General features: G+C 45.9%; 1 protein-coding gene across 14 annotated transcripts in view; it reads right to left on the reverse strand.

The window, feature by feature from the left end:
• The window catches only part of ADD2 (adducin 2), a 213,747-nt gene that overhangs the window by 42,836 nt on the left and 147,075 nt on the right, over window positions 1–23,836 (reverse strand). For 12 of the 14 annotated variants that reach the window (XM_058278754.1, XM_012525775.3, XM_058278751.1 and 9 more), the window contains 3 exons: window positions 10,789–10,914; window positions 6,562–6,802; window positions 4,868–5,006 (listed from right to left, as the gene is read on the reverse strand). In XM_058278754.1, coding sequence (XP_058134737.1) covers window positions 4,868–5,006; window positions 6,562–6,768 — 346 coding nt within the window. In that variant the 5' untranslated portion in view covers window positions 6,769–6,802; window positions 10,789–10,914. Of the gene's footprint in view, window positions 1–4,867; window positions 5,007–6,561; window positions 6,826–10,788; window positions 10,915–23,836 lie in introns of all 14 variants that reach the window. The other 2 variants (XM_058278750.1, XM_058278749.2) reach the window with 1 other exon arrangement.

The raw sequence follows: 23,836 nt of genomic DNA on the forward strand, positions 1-23,836 counted from the left end.
CGGGTGAGCCCTATTTCTCTCCCAAAAGAAAGTGTATAAAGACAGAGACATGGAAACAATGAAAGAGAACATGATGGATATGGGAGATGAAGGCCAGAGAGTTGGCATACAGATAATCAATATTGATATATTAGAAGAAAACTTTTCTGAACTGAAAAAAAATATTGTATATACAAATTGTAAAGACTTACTGCATTCCAGGGAGGAAAAAAAAAATCCTATAATTAAGTGTCCTGGCAACATTTCCAAAATACAAGGATAAAAGGAAAATCTACAAACTGTAGGAAAATTAATTCAGTTACCTACAAAAACTAAGCTGCCTCAGATTTCTCTTCTACGGCCATGATGCTAAAGACCATGCTATAGGCAGTTCACAAGAGATAAATCTAAAATAAAGTAACAGATGAAAATAAAAGGATGAGCAATAGTATGCAAGGGAAATATAAACAAAAAGCAAAAAGAGGTCATAATATTATTGCCAAAGTAAAACTTGGGCAAAATATTCTCTTGAGCAAAAAGAACTAATTTGTAAGTCATTTTATATGGATCAGAGTTACAATCTATAATGAAGCTATATCTATAAAGAACACTTAAGATCTCACTAACATTGCATCAAAATAGATAAAGCAAAAGCAATCAGAAATACAAGGAGAAATGATCAGAAGTCAAATACAGCAGGAGACTTAACACAATGCTCTCCTTTTTGACAAAACAAAAATAATAAAGTTATAGATCAAACACTATGCCTTAGAAATAGAGTCTAGGGAAGAGGATGTGGCTCAACTGATAGAGCGTCTGCCTATCATATAGGAAGTCCAAACTTCAAACCCAGGGCCTCCTGACCCGTGTGGAGCTGGCCCATGTGCCCAAGGAGTGCCCTGCCACTCAGGGGTGTCCCCCGCGTAGGGGAGCCCCACGCTCAAGGAGTGCGCCCCATAAGGAGAGCTGCCCTGTGCAAAGAAAGCCCAGCCTGCCCAAGAGTGGCACCACACACATGGAGATCTGATGCAGTAAGATGAAGCAACAAAAGAGACACAGAATCCTGGTGCTACCGAGAATGCAAGCAGATACAGAAGAACACACAGCGAATACACACAAGAGAGCAGAAAATGGGGGGGGGGGGGGGGGGGGACAGGAAAGGGGAGAGAAATAAATAAAATAAATCTTTAAGGAAACAGAAAAAGAAATAGTCTTAACCCACAATGATATACTTCAATTTAAAAAAATGTATGAAATAAAATTAGGTCATGAGGAAAATAACAGTAGCTCCCTAATGCAGAAACTAAAGAGGCCATATTTTCTAAAAATAATGCAATAAAACTAGATATTAACAAAATCTTTTAAAAATACAAATTCAACCACTTAGAAATGAGAAAATACAGCTCTTATAATAAAAATAATAAAAACAGCAATTGCAAACTAGAAATTAACAATAATGGAAATACTATGTCAAAATTCATGGGATGAAGCTAAAACTATACTCGGAAATATAATCATAGCTTTAAAAGTCTTTATTATTGCAATAAAAACAAAAAAATCTATTTTACACAATTACAAGAAAAAGGATAAAGAATAAAGTAGAACCAGTAAATAAATTCAAGATTTGGATTATGTGAGATTTCTGTATAAACAAAGAAAACAAACATGGAAAGGTCAATAATACAGAGAAAGTACAAACACAGCAACATGAACGAGAATGGCATATTCATCCTCAGCAGAGATTTAAAATGATAAAACTAGTATTATAAATCACTCTGATAATTTTGAAAAGCCCCATGAAATTATTTTATAGGAAATAAATGACTGAAATTTATTCAAGCAGCAGAAAACTAAATAAAAAATCCTAGATGAAACTGGAGGAAAAATGTCAAAAAAGCAACCACTAAACACATTCTAGATATGGATGGATTCACAAATGAACAGTAACTCTTTAAAGAACAGACACTTCCTATCTTATTTAAATGCCATCCAAACAAAGAAACTGGTAGTGTTCACCCTGATTCATTCTATTCCCTAAATAACAATACTAGATGAAGATTGCCCAAAAAGCGAACTGCTGACACATTTCATGTGTGAATATAGATATAAACATCCTCAGTAAAATTTTAGCAAATCAAATCCAGAGGACATTTTTAAAAAGACTGCATCATGGCCAGGAATGACTTATTCCGGGAATGAAAACAGCATTCGATATTCAGAAATCTCTTAATATAATTAATCACATCAGTAGTTTAAGGGACAGAAAAATCAATAAATGCCTCAAGTGCATTTTATACAATTCAACACCCATTTCTGAGAAAAAAAACCATAGTAAGCTAGAATGGAAACAATATTTCCTTAACATGATAAAGAATTATATTTCAACTCCTATGGTAAAAGAATTTCCACTATCGTCAGAAACAAGATGGGAATGATTACTCTCCAACCTATTATTAAACATTTATTCTGAGAGTTCTAACAGATGCAATGAGAAAACTGGAAAAAATAAACCAAAGGGTGAATGTTGGAACGAAAGAGGCAAAATTACCATTATTTGCAGATTATGTGATTTTCTGTATGATAAAACCCAAGAGAATTAACATAAGTTCAATAAGGGGCAAGCTTATTTTTTATCCATTTATTTTCCTTAAGGCTAGCTATAACCAGAAAGAAAATCGAATGAAGAGAGATTCAATTATAATGACAAAGTTACATAAAATACCCAGGATATACTTAATGAGAAATTAGTAGGGGCTATATGAAGATTACTAAACTTCTTAGATGGACATTAAAGATATAAATAAGGGAAGGCAGTTTCCCTTCTGAAAAGATTTAAAATTCACTCATGCAAATATTTTTTGAGCACCCATTATGCACCAGACACTAGTCTAGGTCCCAGATACTACTCTAGGATACAGAAGCGAACAAAACTTACACAAACCCTGCTCCACGGAGCTTATATTCTAATGTAAAAGCTTGTATCAGTACTTCAGGGTAATCTATTCTTTTAATGTAACCACAATCAAAACCCAAAAAGGAACACTTTAAGAAGAAAGGGCCAAAATAATTGATAAAACAATTCTAAAGTCATTTAAAGAATAAACATGTACAAACAGTCAAGAGAAATTGACAAATGAAAGATTAAGGGTATTTGTCCAATTGAAGATAAAATATGGGGAAGGTATTTCTAAGCATGGACTCAAAGGCCAGAACAAAACAAAACCACACACAAAGGAAAATAATAATGGATTCAACTATATGGAAATGAAAGAATTCAACAATATAAAAACACCATGAAAAAATCAAAGATAAAGGAGAAACAGGAAAAAAGTTTGCAATTATTTAACAGATAATAGGGAAATATCTTCACCTTATAAATATTTGCAAATTGATAAGAAAAAATATGCTGCTAGTAGGAATATTAGCGAACAATGTAAATGGTCAATTTTTTACAAAAAATCATGCCCAATATGTAGATGAAAATATATTCAATCTCATAAGTAAGCAAACAAATGTACACTAAAATACCAAAAAAGTATTATTTATCACATATCAAATCAGGAGGATTAAACAAATGATATCTACAATAGATCAGGGTGGAAGAAATGAGTATTCTATTGCATTGTGGGTGGGAAGATAAGCTGTTTCGATCTTTCTCCAGGATAATTGGCATTATGCACTAAAGCCTTTAAAAGGGGCATATACTTCGATCCAGCAATTCTTCCTCTAGTAATTTATCTTACAAAAATAGTCATAGATATAACCAGAGATTTATTTACAAGACTGCTTATTGCATTGTTTTTCATAGTAACAGAAAGTTGGAAACAACTTAAAACTCCAATAAGAGATTGATTAAATAAACCCTGGCATATTCGGCCAAGTCACAGAATAGCATGCACCAATGACAACTATGTTATACGACCATATTTTATTACATGAATTGTCAAGATATATTAAGGCTATTTTAAATAGTATGCATAATGTGAGTACATTTTTGTCTGCATAATTTATATATGTTAAGAGAAAAAGGTTGGAAGGATTTAAATAAAAATATTGATAATTATTTCTGGGTTATACAAATGGAGCACAGTGATTTTTATTTCCCTTCTTGATTATGCATATTTTCCTAATTTTTACCATAATCCTTCATCTTGTTAAGGGAAAGCAGTTTCATTTTATTTTTTAAAGAATGGGGCAGAGCTTCCTCGCCCAGGAAGGCGGGTCCACCCGTAGCCGGATCCTCACCTATGAAGGCAGGGTGGCCAGTCCAGTGGGGCGTGGAGACTGCCAGCTCCAGTGGCCTCCTCCAGCCACTCCAACCCCAACGGAACGGCTGCAGGGGCTGCAGGGGCTGCAGGGGCTGGAGGAAGGGCCATCTGAATCTGGCCGAAGGCTGCCATTCGGAGACCTTTTCCTTAGGTTCTTTACTCACAGCTAGAGCAGTAGGGAGCAGAAGCCTCACGTGCAACGCCTAGGTCTTCAAGCAGAGTAGGGGACAGACTGACCTTGAACTGCAAAGCTCTTCCCTACCTACTGGCTAATCCACTTAGGAGGAGGGTCAGATGCAGGCTGCTCCCCCTTGCAGAGTGGCGACACTGTGTTATCCGGCCCCTCTCCTGGCAGAACCAGAAACAGGCTCTCCCTTAAACCACCACCCCAACGTCTCCCCTCCCAGTCCTGGACATCGGATAATTGTCTGCGGGTCTTTAATTAGCAGCAGCAGCCGTTTCGCAGCCAGGGTGCTCTCGGCCACTGCTGCGCTCCCCCAGGCCTGCTCAGGGAAGCGCGCGGCTCCGTAGCCTGGCAACCAAGCTGCTGCGGCTGCTCCTTCCCTCTTCCCAGCCCCGCCCCCACCTCCGCTTGGGCTGCGCCCCAGCCACCCACGTACTCATGGAAGATGTCGGGAAGACGGCGTGGGAGGTGCTGGCCATGAAGTCGGCGATCTGCCTCAGGGCCCAGATGTTGGAGGAGTTGTTTCCCTTCTTCATCTGCTCCTGGATGAGGCCTTCCAGCTCCTCCCTGAAGGACTGAAGCAGGGCGGCAGGCGCGGTCCCTCCGTGGCCTCGGGCGCAGGGACCCCTCAGCCTCTTCCAAGTCCCCACCCCTCACCCCTGGGGTGGCTGGGCCGGCCAAGCTTGGGGTCCCTAAGTTCCCAGGGGCACTTGGCAATTCCACCAGAACCTTAGGAGCCTCCCCGAACTGCTGCCAGAGCAAGAAGGAGATGCTGCTTTCCCTTGCCCCATGGGCATCTTTTAAAGTCCATGGTGCCACCATCCCCCTCCATCGGCCACACCTGTGGCTCCCCTGGGCCTCAGCCTGGCCATGTGCTTAGTGAAAGGGGAGGGGGTTTGACGGCCTCTGGGGTCCTTTCCACTTCTGACATCCTACAAAGCCTGGCTTCTCAGACCACTAGGTCACACATGGGGGGGCAGCAGGACATGCTTGGGGGAAATAGGAGGTGTCCATAGTCTTGGAGAACCCATGAAAGAATGGAAAGAAGCAAGACCTCCTCCATCCCCATCTCCTACCTGAGGGAGGCGTCCCATCCTTTCAGGATCCAAAAGCAGGGCTAGCTCTGCCACCTCTCCTGCCACACCTGAGTCACACTCTGGGGGTTCCCCCAGGGACTCCTCACCTCAATTCCCCTCATCCTCCCTCCAGGAACCCCAACACAACACCACCCAAGATTCCAGGCCCATGCCCCCAGAGCTCTTCCATGAGGCCCGAGCATTCACTGAGGGCCTAGATGGGGCCACACACAGCCATGCGCATGCCCTGCCTCCCCAGAGCCCCACAGGGGCCAAGGCAGAGCTGGGCCCACCCTCCCAAGGCTGACCTGGCAGCCCTGGAGGTGCCAGGGCTTCTCAACCTTAGGAACATGCACGTTTCCTGAGGATCCCCAAGCTCTGCTACCCTCAGATTCCCCCCTGCCCCCCAAGTTCTGCTGCCCATAGACTCCACTGCCTTCCTCCAGTGTCCTACCTCCTGCCACCCAAGGGCCGGCAGCACCCTCCTCTTCAGTGGTCCACTAGGGCCACGCCCTGACATTAACACACCAGCTGCCTCAAGGGTGAGCTCTGCAGCCAGGCCAGGCAGGTGCAAGTGATCCCGGTGTGGAGGGCCCACGAGGCGATGCTCAGTCACCCTCCCTCCCTCCCCTAGCCCCTGGCCCCTGGCCCCTGGCCCCTGGTGAGCCTTCTACTCTCCCCACCTCCTGGGACTGCCCGGCCTGCTCCACTCCCTGCCCTGTGCATGTCGAAGTCCTATTTGCCCCAATAGCAAGTTCTTACTTTGCAGTGTTCAGATAAGGGAGTCCCAAGAATGTGTCTGTTAACTAATCGTTACTGCCTTGGGGAGAAGGAAAGGGAAGAATGGAAAGTGGGGACAAGAAGGACATGGGAAACTGTGAAGGGGCTCCTGTCTGCCAGTCCCGCCCCCTCCCTCCATGAAGCCAAAGTGCCTACACATAGACCAGGCTTTGCCATCCCCAGGCCCTTCTTGCTCAGCCGAGCAAGAGGAGGAGCCCCCTTTTAGGGGGACCCTGGTGAACCCCCTTCCCCGCCAAGGCCAGGCCCCTCTCACCGGGCTCTGCAAGATCATGGTGACGCGCTTCTTCTGCTCCATCAGGTTGAAGTCCTGCCGCAGGTCCGCCGCCCGGCCGCGGAGGCGCATGTACTCGGGGTCATCCTCCGAGAACCGGTCAAAGTAAGGCTGCCCCTGGGGGGGCGGAGGGGAGGAGGCCTCGGGCGCGGCCTCCGGCACAGCCTCCGGCACAGCCTCGTCACTCATCGTCCTGGCGGGGTTGCAGGCCACTGCTGGGGCCCTGCAGAGAAGGCACGAAGGTCACTGCGGAGGTTTCGAAAAAGCAAGAGGGGTTGGATTCAGTGGGATTCGGTGTGGGATGCAGCTGTTCTGAGGAGGATGTAGCCAGCGCGGCCAGGTAGAAGGAGGGCAGCTAGGTAGATGGCAGGGCCGCCAGGTAGGAAGGCAGCCAGGTAGACGGCAGGGCCGCCAGGTGGAGGGCAGCCACGTAGAGGGCAGGGCCGCCAGGTAGGGGGGCAGCCAGGCAGAAGGCAGGGCTGCCAGGTGGAGGGCAGGGCCACTGGACCGCAGCTGCCGCATAAGCCAATCTATAGAGGGTGTTAAAGCCTCATCAGACCAAGTGAAAATGAAGGTGTGGGGCTCAGGTTCCCAGCACCCCCTCCCTAAATAACTGCCCAAGTTTAAAGTGGCCATGCTCCCGTTGAAGTAGACAGTGCCCAGTGGAAATCTGACCTGCAGCCCTTGTGGAGCATTTCTGTGATGTAAAACTACACAGCATGAAGCTAATTACTTGGAATTAATACCTTATCTCAAATGTAAACCTTCTAATCAGGCTCCTCCGAATTTTTTGATGGAAAATTCACAAAAGAAAACTGAAGAGGAAACAAAAACAAAACGTGGAAGACACTCTGTTAAATGCTTTTCTTTAGAGCCTTGATTTTGCTTTGGTCCCCAGGGAATCTGTTTTGGCCCCTGATGAACCTATTTCTGTAAACCATGTCGTTATGCAGAATCAGATTGTAGCTTAAAAGAGGTATGCGATTTGCAATAATGGAAAATTAGTGTGTCCCAAACCCCACTAAATTAGCACTGAAAACAGTGAAACAATAAATACGTTTGAAGGGGATCAAGTTGCCCAGCTGCCCTGGGTCCCACCTGCCGCAGCCTGAGGCCAGGGCAGAGGGCCAGGGCAGTCTTTGGAGAGCAAAGGCCTCATCTTCTATCCCGGTGTGCTTGTTCAGATGAACGAATGGCTGTCCCCTCTTGCTGCAGGGTGCCCTCTGACGGAGGCGTCTACACCTCCCAGACGCATGACTGCCAAGCCCAGCTCCCTGTGTGTCAGCTCTGCTAGGGCCTTAAATCCGGGTCACGTCCCCTCAACACCCAGGGCAGCCTTCCAAAGACTTCCCCTTCTCCCTGCTCTTGATCCCCTTCTCCACAAAGCCAGGGGCCTTGATTGAACCATATCTAGCTTTTTCATATATATAGGGAAATATAAACAACAACAACAACAAAAACATTAACTGGGCTCAGGACACCTGGTTTGCCTCTGACTCTGGACTGGAAGCCAGTAAGGAGGCCTCTGGCCCCCGGGTCCTGGTCTGCCCTTCACCATTTGTGCCCTTCACCATTGTCCCTAGGTCCCTCCTGCCTGGCTCAGCTGTCCTACGTGTCCAGCCTTTAGCCTACTTTCTGTCCAACAGCTCATTACAAAGAAGGACTTGCTGATGGTCTGGAAAGCGCGCTGTCGTCGTCCCCATCTCCCGTCTTCTATCAGGACTCTCCCCTCCCACACGGTCCTTCTGGGTGGGGTGGGCAAAGGATGATGCACTAGACGTGCCCATAGAGGAGGAGGGGGAGTCCACCCCGTTAGCCCTGAATAACCAGGGGATTTTTTTTTTCTTTCTTCCCTTGGGGAAAAGGCAAATAGTGCCAACCCAAGCAAGTTCAAGGAAAGACACATGGATAGGACCCCTAAAGGTTGGCTGATGGCCTGAACCCTTGGCCTAGAACAGTGGTTCCCAACCTGGGTTGCACACAGGAATCACCTGGAAAGCTTTAAAAAGACTCATGCCAGAGAGTCTTATGTAATTAATATGTGGTGTGCCCCAGATACCAGGATTTTTAACAGCTCCTTGGGTGGTTCTAATGAGTAGCCAGGGTCCAACTGCCACTGGCCTGGATATTAATGGTTGTAACATGTAACAGAAGTTGTGGCCGTTTCCAGCAAGCCTGACAAAGTTGCACACAGCCTCATGTTTCCAACACTAGCACCCTACTCCCCAAGGCTGTCCAGACCCCCTCTTCCCACTCTAACTACTACCTGCCACTGCACCCCCACTTCTACCAGGGTGCCAAGCCATGACCCCTGGATTTAATTCTTTCATTAGCCATCTCCTATGAAAGCCCCCACCAGATCTCCTCCAACCAACGCCACCCTCACTAGTCATGATGATGAGATATCTGGCTGGAGGGGATGGGTGGGGGTTCTGCAGGCAGAGCTGCAGACCGAAATTCTTCCGGAGCCATCACCCCACTACACCCCACCCTCTTTCTCTTTAGTGACTCAAGGCAAATTCATTCTTAGGCACTTTCAAAACCCTGATCTTTCATGTTATTTTAAAACAGCAACAAGCACTGCCCCCCCCCGGGGGGTACATTGGATGTGAGCAGGGGGGTAAAACTGACTCCTGAGTTTCCTTCAACTCCAGGCTCCACCAGCTCCAGAACCCCCTGAACTCCCAGATTCTCTACAACTGGGATGATTTAGACCAGCACAGCCTGGTACTGAGTCTTCCCAGCCTAAATCCGTTCTGTCTGAGCAGGAGTGGCTGCACTTTGCAGGGACGAGGCTGTAAAGGCTCCAAAGCAGCTCTCCCATCCATGAAGCACAAGTACTGAGAAGTTCTGGGCCTGCTGGACGGGGGCCCATTCCACCATGCCCTGAGCTTCCCTTTGTAGTACCCAGCCCCCAGAGTGCTACTCAAGAGATGCTCCAAAGGGCCAGGGTAGGAAGGGGAAGCTCTAACTCCATGACCAGGACACCAGAGGCCTGGGAAAACCCTTTGGCTTTGAGAACCAGCATCCTTTTGTGTTCCTCCTTCCCATCTAAAAATGTTGTATAGGTAGACCAAAGTTGTTTTCAGCATAGCTTAGTGTTTAAAAGCACAGAGTCTGGAGCAAGGCTTTCTGGGTACCTCTCTCAGCTCTGCCATTTATTTGCTGCATGATCTTGGAAAGCCACTTCACTTCCCGGTGCCTCAGTTTCCCCATAGGTAAAGCTGGAATTATAGCAATTCAATGTCTTCATAAAGTTGTTGTATTAGATGAGTTAGTGTATTGCTCGGTGCACAGTAAGTGCTATTGAGCATTTGCTTTCATGTGTCATTTAGGAGTTGGATTCATTTTAGCATTAGGAACTGAAGTAATGAGAGGCTTGAGATTCAGCTGTCAACAGGTGCACATTAAATAACTGTAGTTATATTTTTTAGTCCAAAAAAACCTAAGTCAATATTTTGCCTTACTAGCGAAAAGAGCATAAGTATGCCTACTCTTTTCTGACCAGACCTTCATGGGAACATGTCTGCCTGGAGATCACAAAAAAGCAGCTAACTAAGCAGGACTCTCAAGATCAGAGGAGATCCAGGCCAGGCCTGGTTGTAGGCAGCTTCTAGTCATGATTTATTTTCCTTCCCAGAAACACCCTATAAGACAGACATTATAGTACCAGTTTCACAGGTACAGAAATTGAGTCACAGAAAGGTCAAATAACTTGCCCCAAGTTACAGAGATAGAAATGGAATCAGACGTCAACCAGGCCATCTAGGTTCCCGGTCCTGCACCCCCACGCCATCCTATTGTCCCCAGATCCTGTTGGGCTGCCATGTGGAAGAAGGATTGGGCTGATCCCCGGGAGGGTACAGAACTAGGAAACTGGGCGGTTGTTGCAGAAAAGCAGATGTTAGCCATGTGCGAGAGAACTTTCTAACAGCAGGAGCTGCTCAGGAACGGGCGCAGCATCTCCCGTTAGGTATGAGTTCTCTCTCCTTGGAGTTGGAATCAACCAGCAGGGATGCTGAAGAGGGGCTTCTGCCAGGTTGGGGGACTGAACCAATGACCTCTAAGGACCCTCCGATTCTAGGGTAGCTCACGAGTCAGCAGGATCAGGGAAATTTGTGACAATGACCCGAGTGCCTGGAAGCTTATCCTGGTGAGATGTCCCCAACCCAAAAGGGCACATCACCCCTCATCACCCCCAGCACATACCAAGTAGTTATCAGCACAGCGGCCCAGCCCGTCCAAGGCTGTCTTCTCAGAGCTTGGTCTGCACACCCTGCCCCACTCTCAGAGACGCCGACCGCATCTACACGACTTCACACATTTGGGTGGAAGCTGGGACACAAAACAGAAATATCAGGGTATGGTCTGTGCCACCATGACTCTGAATCTGGGTTTTCTTTCTTATTTTCTTATCAATTTTATTAAAACATATTCATAAACCATACGATCCATCTAAAGTGTACAATCCATCTAAAATGTACAGTCAATGGCATTTGGTATAATCACAGAGCTGTGCATTCATCAATAAATATCAGAGCATTTTCAAAAAGCCAAAAAAATAAAAACAAAATTCTACCCCTTAGTAGTCACCTCGCTATCTCTCTATCCTTCCCCCGCCATACATAACTTCCGATCTATTTCTGTCTTTACAAGCTTATTTGTATTACATTTTGTGTAGATGAGTCAAACAATATGTAGTACTTTTGTCTAGGTTCTCTCACTTAGCATACTTTTTTTTTGCCATTGATAGAAGATTATTAATATATTACTATATACTACTGTCCATAGTTCATTTTGGTTGTATTTTTGCCCAAATATCACTCTATTAACATCTTGTTAATATCAGGAGGAGGAACGAAAATGGTTCTGTTTTAGAGAAAAAAATCCTTACATACACACTATGTTTTTTTTAAGATTTATTTATTTCTCTCCCTCCCCCCCCGCCCCCCCGGTTGTCTGTTCTCTGTGTCTATTTGCTGCATTTTCTTTGTCCGCTTCTGTTGTTGTCAGCAGCATGGGAATCCGTGTTTCTTTTTGCCGTGTCATCTTGTTGTGTCATTTCTCCGTGTGGGTGGCGCCATTCTTGGGCAGGCTGCACTTTCTTTGGCGCTGGGCAGCTCTCCTTATGGGGCGCACTCCTTGTGCGTGGGGTTCCCCTATGCGAGGGACACTCCTGCGTGGTAGGGCACTCCTTGCACGCATCAGCACTGCACATGGGCCAGCTCCACATGGGTCAAGGAGGCCCGGGGTTTCAACCGCAGACCTCCTATGTGGTAGACGGACGCCCTAACCACTGGGCCAAGTCCGCCGCCTACATACACACTATTAACCATACTCATTTTTCACAGCAGAGTTCGCTGTGCTATGCAGTCCCATGTTTCAATTTTTAGCTTTCCTTCTAGTGATATACATGATCTTGGACTTTTCCTTTCAGTCACTATCAAACCAATATATTAGTACTGCTAATTACAAGTACTACAATGTGCTTTCATCATTTCTATTCATCTCCAAATGTTTACAAACAACATTTTCACCAATTCTGCATAGATTAAACTTCAGCTTTCCGTTCTCTAACCTCCTATTTTCTGGTGACTTATATCCTAGTTATTAACTTCATGAGTTTGCTCATTATACTTAGTTCATAATAGCTAAGTCATACAACATTTGTCCTTTTGTATCTAGTTGCTTCACTCAACATAATGTTCTCCAGATTCATCCATGTTGCCACACTGAACCTGTTTTTCAGCACCATTAGGTACTAATTTATATTAAGGACTACTGAGAAATTCTTAAAAATTACCTTGAAATGAATTTTTCTTTTAAAGCAGTTATGTGTATAAAAAGGTAAAGAAAGCTTCATTAGCTTTACAGTTGTGGGTCAGAATTCTCTTTAAAGAGAGGAACTGGAAAATCCCTTTGCTGCCTGTTGGCTGACAAGGGTTCAGAGAGCAGAATGATGAACTCTGGTGAGCCCAGAGGACAGCCACAAGTTGCTGAGCTGGAAGAGGTGACCCCCGAACCCCAAAAGACACTTCACTGAGAACTACTGAACTTGCAGATGCCGGTGTGAGTGATTTTTGGATGCAGCCCAAGAGACATCCTGAAGGATCTCTCACCCCTGGAAAGTGGGAATGGCTGATCCAAGACCATTCCACCCAGAGTTCAAGGGGAAGGAAGGTCCCAGCTCTACCTGGGTAATGTGTCATAAATCACTACTGGAGGAGGATGCACATGGTTAATATCTTACAGGCAAGGGCGAGTGACACTCTAAACATCCTGGGGATCAAGGTCTTCAAGGTGTTAGTCATCAAATGTTTAATAAAAAAAAGAAGAGGGAAGCAGATTTGGCTCAACTGACAGAGCATCTGCCTACCACATGGGAGGTCCAGGGTTCAAACCTAGGGTCTCCTGACGCATGTGATGAGCTGGTTCCTGGGCAGGCTGTACTTTTTTTCATGCAGGGCGTCTTTCCTTGCAGGGTGCACTCCTTGCACTTTGGGCTCCCCTACATGGGGGACACCCCTGCGTGGCACAGCACTCCTTGTGCTCATCAGCGCTGCGCATGGGCCAGCTCCACACAGGTCAGGAGGCCCTGGGTTTGAACCCCTGGCCTGCCATGTGGTAGGCAGAGGCTCTATCAGTTGAGCCACGGCCACTTCCCTGGAAGGCAGACTTGACTCCTCCCTCCTCTCACCCCATCCATCTAATAAGTCACCAAATTCTCAGGTTCTCTGTTCTAAATACTTCTCCACCCACGCCCTGAATCATGCTTCCATCTTTCCGACCCCTCAGTGGTCTCTGGCCCACAGTCTCTCCTCTCTCAGAACCAACATCCGTTCATTTGCCAGAGTCACTGGCAAACACAGCCCAGGGTGTTGTTCCCTCCTATTATAGAAACCCACCCGTGGTCCCTGTCACCCAGGGAGTGTGGTCTTTAGCCTTTTTAAAAAGTTTCTGCCCCTCTAGCCAAAGCTTAACCAAATTTAGATTGCTTTACAAAAGTGGCATAAACTCTTTTTACATTTTCCAAATAGGAAATTTTATTCTGAATTTGCTTTTTCAAGGCAAGCATATGCTCCATGCTGGAAATTCAAACCAGAGGTGGGGAGGGAGGGGAGTCGCCTTTTTCTCTCTGCCTCCCCACACTCCCCCTTTAGAAAGACCCAAACTCTCAGCACAGAAGCCCCTCAGTGCCCCTTCCGCCCTCCCTGCCTGTCACCTCGCGCTCCAGGGGCACCGGGCTGGATCTCTCCTCTGTGCCTCCGCCAGTGCTGGCCCCTCTGCTTGGAATGGCGTCTCCTCTCCCTTCAGCTGGGGGTCTTCTCCCCCGGAAGCCTTCCCCACACACCTCCCTGTTCCAGGCTCTCCCATCACCTGTACTCACCCCTTCACCCCACTTGCAATCAGAAAGCAGTAACCCGATAGCATGAGTCTCTAGCAGGCGGGCCTGTTTCTCTATCCCCATTGTTGCCGTAGGACCTGGTGCTAGTTAGGTGCGCAACAAGCGTTAGTTGCAGACTGGGAAGAGTTAGGTCTGTTTAATAGAGAAGCACTGTGCCAGGTCCCGGGATGGCAGACAGACGCCCAGACAGCCCATGGCAAGACAAGGTGCTGAGCACGTGGATGGAGGTGTGCGTGCAGGCCACCCGCTCCCACCCCAGTGCCTAAGTCACCTTCAACAAAACACTCTTGTGTGTTATAACCCAAGTGATTGAACCCCTCCAGCAGCCATTATTCTTCTTACGTATTTTGAAGAATTCTAGTAATTGATTACGACTTCAAATTAAGAAATCCAGCTCCTCAATACAACACTGATGATGGGGAGACAGAGGAGCAGTAACACAACACACCACACACGTCTAAACACAGCAACCCCGTTTTCTCCAGAGTTCTTTCTCAGCCACGTCCCCCACCCCCAGGATCCTCGGCCCTTTGCACGAGGGCTCTGTGGAGCTCCCTCTCGGTACCCCAGTTTGCATGCTCACACCCTTGACCCTGCACAGCCAAGACCTGCTTGGGCCTCTCCCTCTTAGGAAGGCAGTGGGGATTGCAAATAATGAAGCATACGGACACTGATCATTTTCCTGCCTGTCCCACTGCAGGCCAAGCGGACGGAGCTGCTGAAGTATGAAGTCGCATTTCTCTACGTCATTCCTTGTGGTTATAAAAGGAACCAAAGTTCTATACTCGGTGCCACAGATGCCCAAGTTATCTGACTTTCTGTTAAAATCTATTTAAGCTTCCTGTGCCCAGAGGAGAGGCGGGGACCCATCTCCTGCCACTTGGAGGGGAGGTCTGCAGACAGGAATGGGCAGTCCTATAGCTTTGTACTCTGAGCCCAAAGCAGAAGGAGGGGGCAAGCTGTCATCTCCCGGCTGCCCCAAGTGCCCGTGGTGGAGCCAGGCCCCAGCTCCAGGCAAGCCTTGCACTTGACAGCAAACCCAAACTCACCGACCCTGACTTCCGAAGGTGAGAGGTGACTGCCGCGGCCTTGCCGCTGCTACTCTGCTGAGGAAATGGAGCAGGGGAACCGGGACTGGGTCACGACCTGCCTGGGCTGTTCAGATAGAAAGCCCGCTGCCTCTGGGGCGGGCTTATGGACGATGCTTATCATTTCTTTACAGCTGCTGAACTTTCCAAAGTTCTACTGCAGGCATTAACTGCCAAGATAATACAGGGTACAAATAGTTTAAAAGAAGAAAGGGAAAAGGAGGAAGAAGAGAGGTGGTTAAGTGTCCTCCTGCCCAGTCTCTAGAAAGTCTTCCTGGCTGGAAAAATCCTTTAACTCGCTGACGGCTGAAGGTCCAAGAAGTACTTATTTCTGGGCATCCCCGACACATGCTTTCCTAGCAAAGTCAAGTGAATTTTAAAATCCTCCCTGCAAAGGGCCCCAAACTTGATGGTAGGTAGACAGCATTTTCTATTTCTCCTATCGAGGAACTGCACTGTTGCAGGATGAATGGACCCAGCACTCTTTACCACTCCCTTGCAATCAGCTCCACTCCCTTTCTCTGGATAAACACAATTATTTGTTGAATATTGGTGCCCAGGAGTGAGCAAGAACTGAAATTGAGCATGAGGGGAAAGATACCTAAAAGAAATAACATGTGAAACCTTCCTCCTAGAGGCCCACTGTCATATTAAGGTGGAAAAATGGATACCCATAAAGCGATACACACATCTATTTAGACAGAGAGGTGATTATATGTAAGTCCAACATGATACAGCAAACTGGAAATGAATGCCAGGTAGGGGTAGCCCAAAATGAGCGCGTTTAGTGCTTCTTGGAATGGGAGACTGGAAACCCTGTATTCCGTATTCAAGGTCTTGAAAATGTTTCCCTGTGTTTTCTTCTAGGAGTTTTACAGTTTTCACTCTTATGTTTAGGTCTTTGAAACATTTTGAGTTGATTTTTGTGTATGGCACAAGGTAGGGGGTCCATCTTCAGTCTTTTGCATACCATTGGGTACTTTTAAGAGATTGCCTCATCTACTTTTCTTCTTCAGATAGGACTAAAACCAATATAGTTATATTTTGAGGAGTCCCATTTCAATCAATTTCAAACATAAAATGGTTGATTCTGCTTTTTGGCCCAATCTAGGAACATTTCAATAGTGAACATTCAATAGTAAAGTGAGGTCTAACCTGCTGAATCATATAGTTTCCATCTGCACCTCCAGCCAAGAAATCCAGGAAGTAGGAAAAGCCTATTGGATGACATGTTTCCCTCTGCCTAACAGAATAAACCATATCCTAGGCCACCGGAGGTGGCAATAAATGCTCTTTTACCACATGAAGTTCAAAGTTATCATGTTGGTTTTGTTTTACTATTCTCTACTACTTGGTCACAAGAGAAAATTCTAAGAACACCTTGCATCTAAGACTGAAGGGTCGGCTGAATTTACTCCTCCCCTCTCCAGCCTGGGAAGCTGTGAAAATTCACAACTCAGATGAGACTTGGGACTTGCTGATTTGGGGGAAGGAGATCTAGAAGAGGGGTGGCGAGAACTGGAGTGGGAGGAAATAGGTACAAGAGTGGAAGACCTCCCAAAAGTCTCAGCAGTGAAGTAGTGTCAGGGACAAGGTGGCTAAATTAAGGAGGCACATGGTTTGGCTTTCCACACCTTTCCCCAGTGATTCTGTATGGCTTGGATTTTTATCACGGTGATGTTAAGGAAAGTGTTATTTCAAACTTCACATTTCTCTCTGTGTTTACACATTTGGATGTCGCAGACAATGAATCCATGTGCTCACTGTCTTAGTTTGCCAGAGTTGCTGTAAAAGTTGCACAGACTAGCTGGCTTAAACAACAGGAATTTAGCGATTCACAGTTTAGGAAGAGAGAAATCAAAAGTCAAGGTGTAGGCAAGATCATGCTTTCTCTGAAATCTGCAGCATTCTGATGGTGCCTGTCTACAATCCAAAACTCAATTTCTACCTCTGTCACATGGCCATCTCTCTCCCTATCTGACTCCTACTTCCATGTCCAACTTTCCTTTGCTTAGAAGGACTCTAATTATATCAGACTGGGAAGTGGACTTGGCCCAATGGATAGGTCGTCCGCCTACTACATGGGAGGTCTGTGGTTCAAACCCTGGGCCTCCTTGACAGAAGTGGAGCTCACTCATGTGCAGTGCTGATGCGCACAAGGAGTGCCCTGCGATGCAGGGGTGTCCCCATGTAAGGGAGCCCCACGTTCAAGGAATGTGCCCCATAAGGAGAGCCGCCCAGTGCTAAAGAAAGTGCAGCCTGTCCAAGAATGGTGCCACACACACAGAGTGCTGACACAACAAGATGACGCAACAAAAAGAAACACAGATTCCCGGTGCCACTGATAAGGATAGAAGTGGTCACAGAAGAACACACAGCGAATGGACACAGAGAGCAGACAACTGGGGGTGGGGGGGAGGAAAGAGAAAAATGAAAAATAAATAAATCTTTAATTATATCAGACTAAGTCTCACCTTATTGCAGTTTGGCCTCATTTTAAGCATCTTCAAATGTTCTATTTAGAAATGAGTCTATATTCACAGGACTGGGGGATTAGGACTTAAAAATATCTTTTGGAGGGATATGATTTAACCATCACACTCACCAAAATCACTTCCTCTTCCTCCTAGGCACCCACCTAGCCTACAATTTCCAAGCCCCTTTCTATCTGGATAGGACTATGTGATTAGTTCTAGCCAATGGAATGTAAGAAGTGATGTTTGTCATTGCTAGCCTAAGCAATTAATAGCAGAGGTGCCTTTCCCCCATTTTCTCCCTCCTTGTCTCCTGCTGAATGCAGACTATCCACTGGAAATTCTGGAAGTCTGGAAGGTAGGAGGGTGGGTGCCGCTGAAGGCAGTCTACCAAACATCTGACTGGAGATTCAGCCTAACCTAAGTGACCTACTCGCAACTTTCCTCTAGTTTAAGATAGTCTATTAACTCTACGATTATTTCTTTCATTTCATTTATTCCAGTGTTTGCAACAATTGATCATACATTGAATCTCTGTTCTCAAAATTTATCATTTATCCTCTCAATTGACTTTTCTTGCATTCTGATGGTATGCCATTTCCCACTTCATTAATTTGTCAGATTAATGGATTTTAATTGATATTCAAATTTATCTGTTTGCACCTTTTCCTTACTTTTCATATTTACATTTTCATCTCAGAAATTTTCATCTTAGTCTATTCTCTCCTTATGATCATCTGCTCCTAATTGTCTCTTAAAAAAACATGTCCAATGTGATCAATGTATCTTAAAAAAAATAGATAATAAAAAAAGTTATGGAAAGGAAAATAAAACATGTCTTTTTGAACTAAACAAAGAATGTCAAACAATTTTCTGACATCTTTCTTCTGGTTCCTATAGCTGATTATCATCAAGGTAAGTGCTTCTTTTAAGTCTTACAGATCATTTCTCTTCCTCTGAAAGGATATTTCTAACTGTTTTTTCCCTTTTATTCTCAAATTAAGTCCCCTAACTTATGAACTTCAAGGAGAATAGCTTCTAGTAAAAAGTGATCAGGTAGTCACATATTTTCTAGAAATCATGTGTGGTACACACATAATTAATGGAATCCTAAATACAAAGGGACTTTTAGTACCTCCAGGAAATTTCTGTAATTTAGCAACTACTTTAACAATCAGCCCACTTAAGAATAGAATCTAAAAGGACACTGACCAAGGGAACCACCCAATCCCACATCCAGGTTATAAAATGGGTGATCCTTTTATAGAAAACAAAGTTCAAACTCATTTCTAGATGGTGGTACACTTGTGCTGTAACATCAGACTTGAGAAAATCCTTAGGTGAACCCACAAATCTTAAAATATAACCCCCAGCATCACAACCTCTTGAGATGTCATATAACTATTGATAAGATATAAGGAGAGAATGAACGCTTAACTTCATATTAGATTATGGAGACCCAGGTCAGCCTCCATTCCCCAACATATCCTGTTTGAAGGAATAATGTGGAAGTTGAGTCACACAGGTGAGCAGAGGAGACATGCAATGTAGGTCTCCGAAGTGAAGGAAGAGTGACAAGTTCAGTCACTGATCTGGTCATAAGTGACCAAAAATATAAGTGATAAAAATAAAGTGAACACTAATATCACTATTTCTTCAAATCTAAGTTCTCGTTGATTGGCACATCATTATCTTAAATCTTACTAAGGAAAATCACTGCCTTATAAGTCATGACTGATTGCAGGACACACCCTAGTTTCAGAGATGCTGAATGTGAAGGGGAAAAGAACATCTTAGAATCAATGATATATGGGAACCCAACTTAGAATAGTGTCATGCACTTTGGGATTGCCCCTCTCAGTGGGGGGTGGTAGATCATTTACCAGGCCCAGGAACCAAGGGATGAGACAGGAGAAACAGGCCACAGAGCTCTAGGAGAGCCTCTCAACACCCAGACTCGGGATTTGTCAGCAGGTTTGCTCGATGTCAACCTGCTTCTTCCCAGTCCAATGTCCTCAAATACACAGCAGCAGGGCCAGCTGATGTGCACAGCTCCCAAACAGACTTCCCCACTCAGCGCACGTGCATGTTTTGCTAAGGAAGCATCTTCCTCTTCCATGAAACATGAACATGAGGTCATAAGGAAAAAACAGGCCAGGATGAGAAGACTGAAGGTTAAAAGATGAGACAGAAATGGAGATGGATCCGCTGCTCCGGTTTCCAATTTGCTGAGCCAATGAAAACTACAACCACTGGGGATGTGCCCCAGAGTGCCCATACATAGTAGGTGCTCAACCAATGCTAGTTCTTGTCTCCTCCAAGAATCTTCCTACATCTGCAATTCAAATATGCCCTGCATTTGGGAGATCAGAAGCAAATGCTTCCTGGAGTTGAGAGATTAGAAGTAGGCAGAGGGAAAATTAACGACTATACGGGAGAGAGAAAGGGGTGAATAACAATGGGGGGCCAAAAATCTCGTGGCATTGAGGGTCCAGGGAGTCAGTGCCCCAATGCAGCATTGTGGCTAAGAATCCAGGCTCTGAATCCCAGCTCCACATCTTGCTAGCTGTGTCCTTGGATAAGTTAATTTTTCTGTACATTGAGAGATGAACAGCCTTTCACAGGATTATGATGATTGAGATTAAATGAGATAATACATGAAAGCACAGGTTTTGTGCAGGACCTAACAGATATTAAGTGCTCAATTAGTGATAGATGCTGTTGTTCCTCCTCACATTGTAACAATCGATTTTGTTTTTTAAATAATCACTGTCTGGATTCCATCTTGCCAGCAAGCAAATGTCTGGGCTGACTGCCCCATCAAGTATTCTCATGAGAATGTCAATGAATCTGTGAAGCTGAGCATAATTGAATTAGGCTGGTTACATCTGCTGCTGAATTTCTATACTGTGTTCTAAAGACACAGGTAGATCTTTGGCTGGTTTGCAGTTTTGAACGGAGGATACCACTTTTCCATCTGAGCAGATAATAACCTAGAGCTTCCAGTGCTGGTCATGATGCTGCTTTCTTCATTGGTGAGAATGCCTGGACTGGACTGCAGGTTTTTCTAGCTAATTCCCTGACCCCTTTTACCTGCCTATTTATTATAGGCATAAAAGATTGTGCCCAGCCCACCTCCTGACACTTTTTTCTTTGGGAAAGTCCTCTGGCTTGTCTTGAAGCCAAGCTTAGAACTCAAGACAATGGGGTAAGCATCTCAGTCTGGGAAAGAAAAATGTATCAAAGAACTGCACAGCAAGACAGAATATCATAAAGTGTATATGGAGCATGAATGCAAATTTCCTCGCCAAATCCTGGCACTGAAGGCCTCACTCCTCACCCCTCAAAAAAGGACATTTCAGGCAAATTAAGTGAAGCTTCACACAGTAGTTAGTAAATAGAATGTGGTAGCCCACATTACAGTCCAGAGCCAAAGCACCAAGTGACAAAGCCACATTAAGTATTCCACCTAACAACCTTCTTTGATGATGAACACCCACATGACATTTAGCGATGAAAACTGTCTCATGGAAGCATGAACCTACAACATGAAAAAAGTGTCAGGGTGTCATAAATGTTTAAGTGCCTGCCACATCCAGGCACTGCACTAGGCACTGTCCTGCAACTGGCATCTAGTCCAGGCCTTCCCTGAGTTGGGGACAAGGGACTTCCAGCTGTGGGAGCTTGGGCAGTCCTCTACCAACTGTGTGCCCATTTTCTAGATGGTGACCTTAGCGTACCTATCTCATGGGAACTGTCTCATCTGCATGTGGGGCCACCCTCCCTTCTGCCACCTGGGTAGTCGCTTCAGGAAAAAGTCAGGACTTGGCTCAGCTGGCGCAGTGAGGCCTGGTGCTAGTGACTCACTGGTCCCTGTCTCCAGGTGACAACAGCTGGGGGATCCCCCAACCTCCACGCAGTGCAGGGTGCAAGACAGGAGAGCTGCCCACTCTGTATCTCGGCCTTTCTGCCCGTCTCAGGTTCCTGGGTCTGCCAAAACAGCATCACAAAGCCGCCTTAAAACAGAAACTTGTCTCATTCTGAAGGCTAGAAGTCTGAAACCAAGGTGGTGGCAGGCCCATGCTCCCTCTGAAACCTGTAGGGGACAATCCTCCTTGCCTCTTGCTAGCCTCTGGCCATTTACCGGCAATCCTCGGCTTACTTGGCTTGCAGCTGCAGCATTCCAATCTCTGTGCTGGTCTCTTCTCCCCTTCTTCTAAGGATACCTGTCATATTGGACGAAGGGCCCACCCCACTCCAGTGTGACCTCCTCTTACTAATTCCATCTGCAATGACCCCATTTCCAAATAAGATCACACTCTGAGGCACCCTGGGTTAGGACTTCACACACATCATCTGGTTACACAACTCAGCCCATAATACCAATCTCTCTGGGAAATGGGACAAAGGCCCCTGATGCTACCTCTCCTTTCTGTCTGGATGATAACCTTTTAAACCCTTTATAATTTCAGAGGCAGTGTTGTGTAAGGACAAAGAACACAGACTTGGGAGCAGACTTCCCAGGTTCTATCTCAGGTTTACCTCTTAATAACTGTTAGACCTTAGGGAAATAACTGAACCACCCTGTGTTAGTCAGCCAAAAGGGTGCTGATGCAAAATGCCAGAAAGGGTATTTATTTGGGGTAGGAGCTTACAGATACCAGGCCATAAAGCATAAGTTACTTCCCTCATCAAAGTCTATTTGGAGCAAGATGGCTGCTGATGTCCATGAGGGTTCAGGCTTCCTGGGGCTTACTTTTCTCTGGGTTCAAGATTCCTTTCTTCCTGGGGCTGGCTTCTCTTTTCTCTGAGAGTTTACTTCCCAGGGCTTCAGCTTAAGTCTTCAGCATCAAACTCCAATATCAAAACTCCAACATTAGAAAACCCTCAACTCTGTCCTTTGCCATGCCTTTTATCTGTGAGTCCCCACCCACCAAGGGGTGAGACTCAATGCCCTAATCATTACTCAGTCATGCCCAGGTACAGAGCAGATTACAAGCATAATCCTGTATTTCCTTTTGGAATTCATCAATAATATCAAACTGCTATACACCCTATGCCTCAGTTTCCTCATCTGTAAAGATGATAATAGCCCCAAGGGGTTGCAGATTCTGGTCCAGCAGGTCTTTATGGGTCCTGAGATTGTGCATCTCTCAAAGGTTCCCAGTCCACGCCACTGGTCCATGGACCACACTGAGTAACAAGGGCTTAAGAGGATACTGTCATCAGAAGGACTATGATAAAAAGGGGACCACCGAAACAAAGGGCAGACACTGCAGACCTATGCAGACAATTTTGGGTGTCACTGTGACAGTGTAGGAGCCCAGCCTCCCAGCTGTGGATCAAGAGTGGATGTAGGCGGCGGACTTGGCCCTGTGGTTAGGGCGTCCGTCTACCACATGGGAGGTCCGCGGTTCAAACCCTGGGCCTCCTTGACTCCTGTGGAGCTGGCCCATGCGCAGTGCTGATGCGCACAAGGAGTGCCCTGCCACGCAGGGGTGTCCCCCGGGTAGGGGAACCCCATGTGCAAGGAGTGCACCCTGTAAGGAGAGCCGCCCAGCCTGAAAGAAAGTGCAGCCTGCCCAGGAATGGCACCGCACACACAGAGAGCTGACGCAACAAAAAGAAACACAGATTCCTGTGCCGCTGACAACAACAGACGCAGACAAAGAAGACGCAGCAAATAGACACAGAGAACAGACAACCAGGGTGGGGGGTGAAGGGGAGAGAAAAAAAAAAGAGTGGATGCAAGTCATTGACCTTTCCTGGCCCCCCGTGGGACCAATTGGTGCTTTTCAAATGAACAGCAACTCACCGAGGCGATGTTAATGGGTTCTGCCTGCTCCAGTTTATCACTCTCTAACAGGTCAACCAAGAAGAGGTCTCACCCCTTTTGACAGAAAAAAATACACGGTCTCATCTTTGATTTATGTGGGACCCAGAACAATTCCTGGGAGAATGGAAACTTTGGTGACGGAATTCCAGTTTCCTCATTTCAATGAGTGTGATGGAGACTTACAAATCAGTATTTGTGCCCTAGTGTTTTTATGATGTGAAAAACAGTTGGCCTGGGGAGGAGATGGAAAACTTGACTCTAGAGCAACCTGGGCTCTGCACGACTGTGTACTGAGCAGCTCAGTTTGCTAGAAGAGGAGGAAGAGGACCCAGGATGATGGTGAGCTTTATCCACTGATAGGGTCTAGGTTTAAACAAAGGGAAAAAAAAAAAAAAAAAGCTGGACCATCAAATCCAACGTGGGAATGGGCAAAAGCAGGTACAGATGTCCTTTA

Source organism: Dasypus novemcinctus, chromosome 17 (genome assembly GCF_030445035.2).
Source record: "Dasypus novemcinctus isolate mDasNov1 chromosome 17, mDasNov1.1.hap2, whole genome shotgun sequence".
Lineage (NCBI taxonomy): Eukaryota > Metazoa > Chordata > Mammalia > Cingulata > Dasypodidae > Dasypus > Dasypus novemcinctus.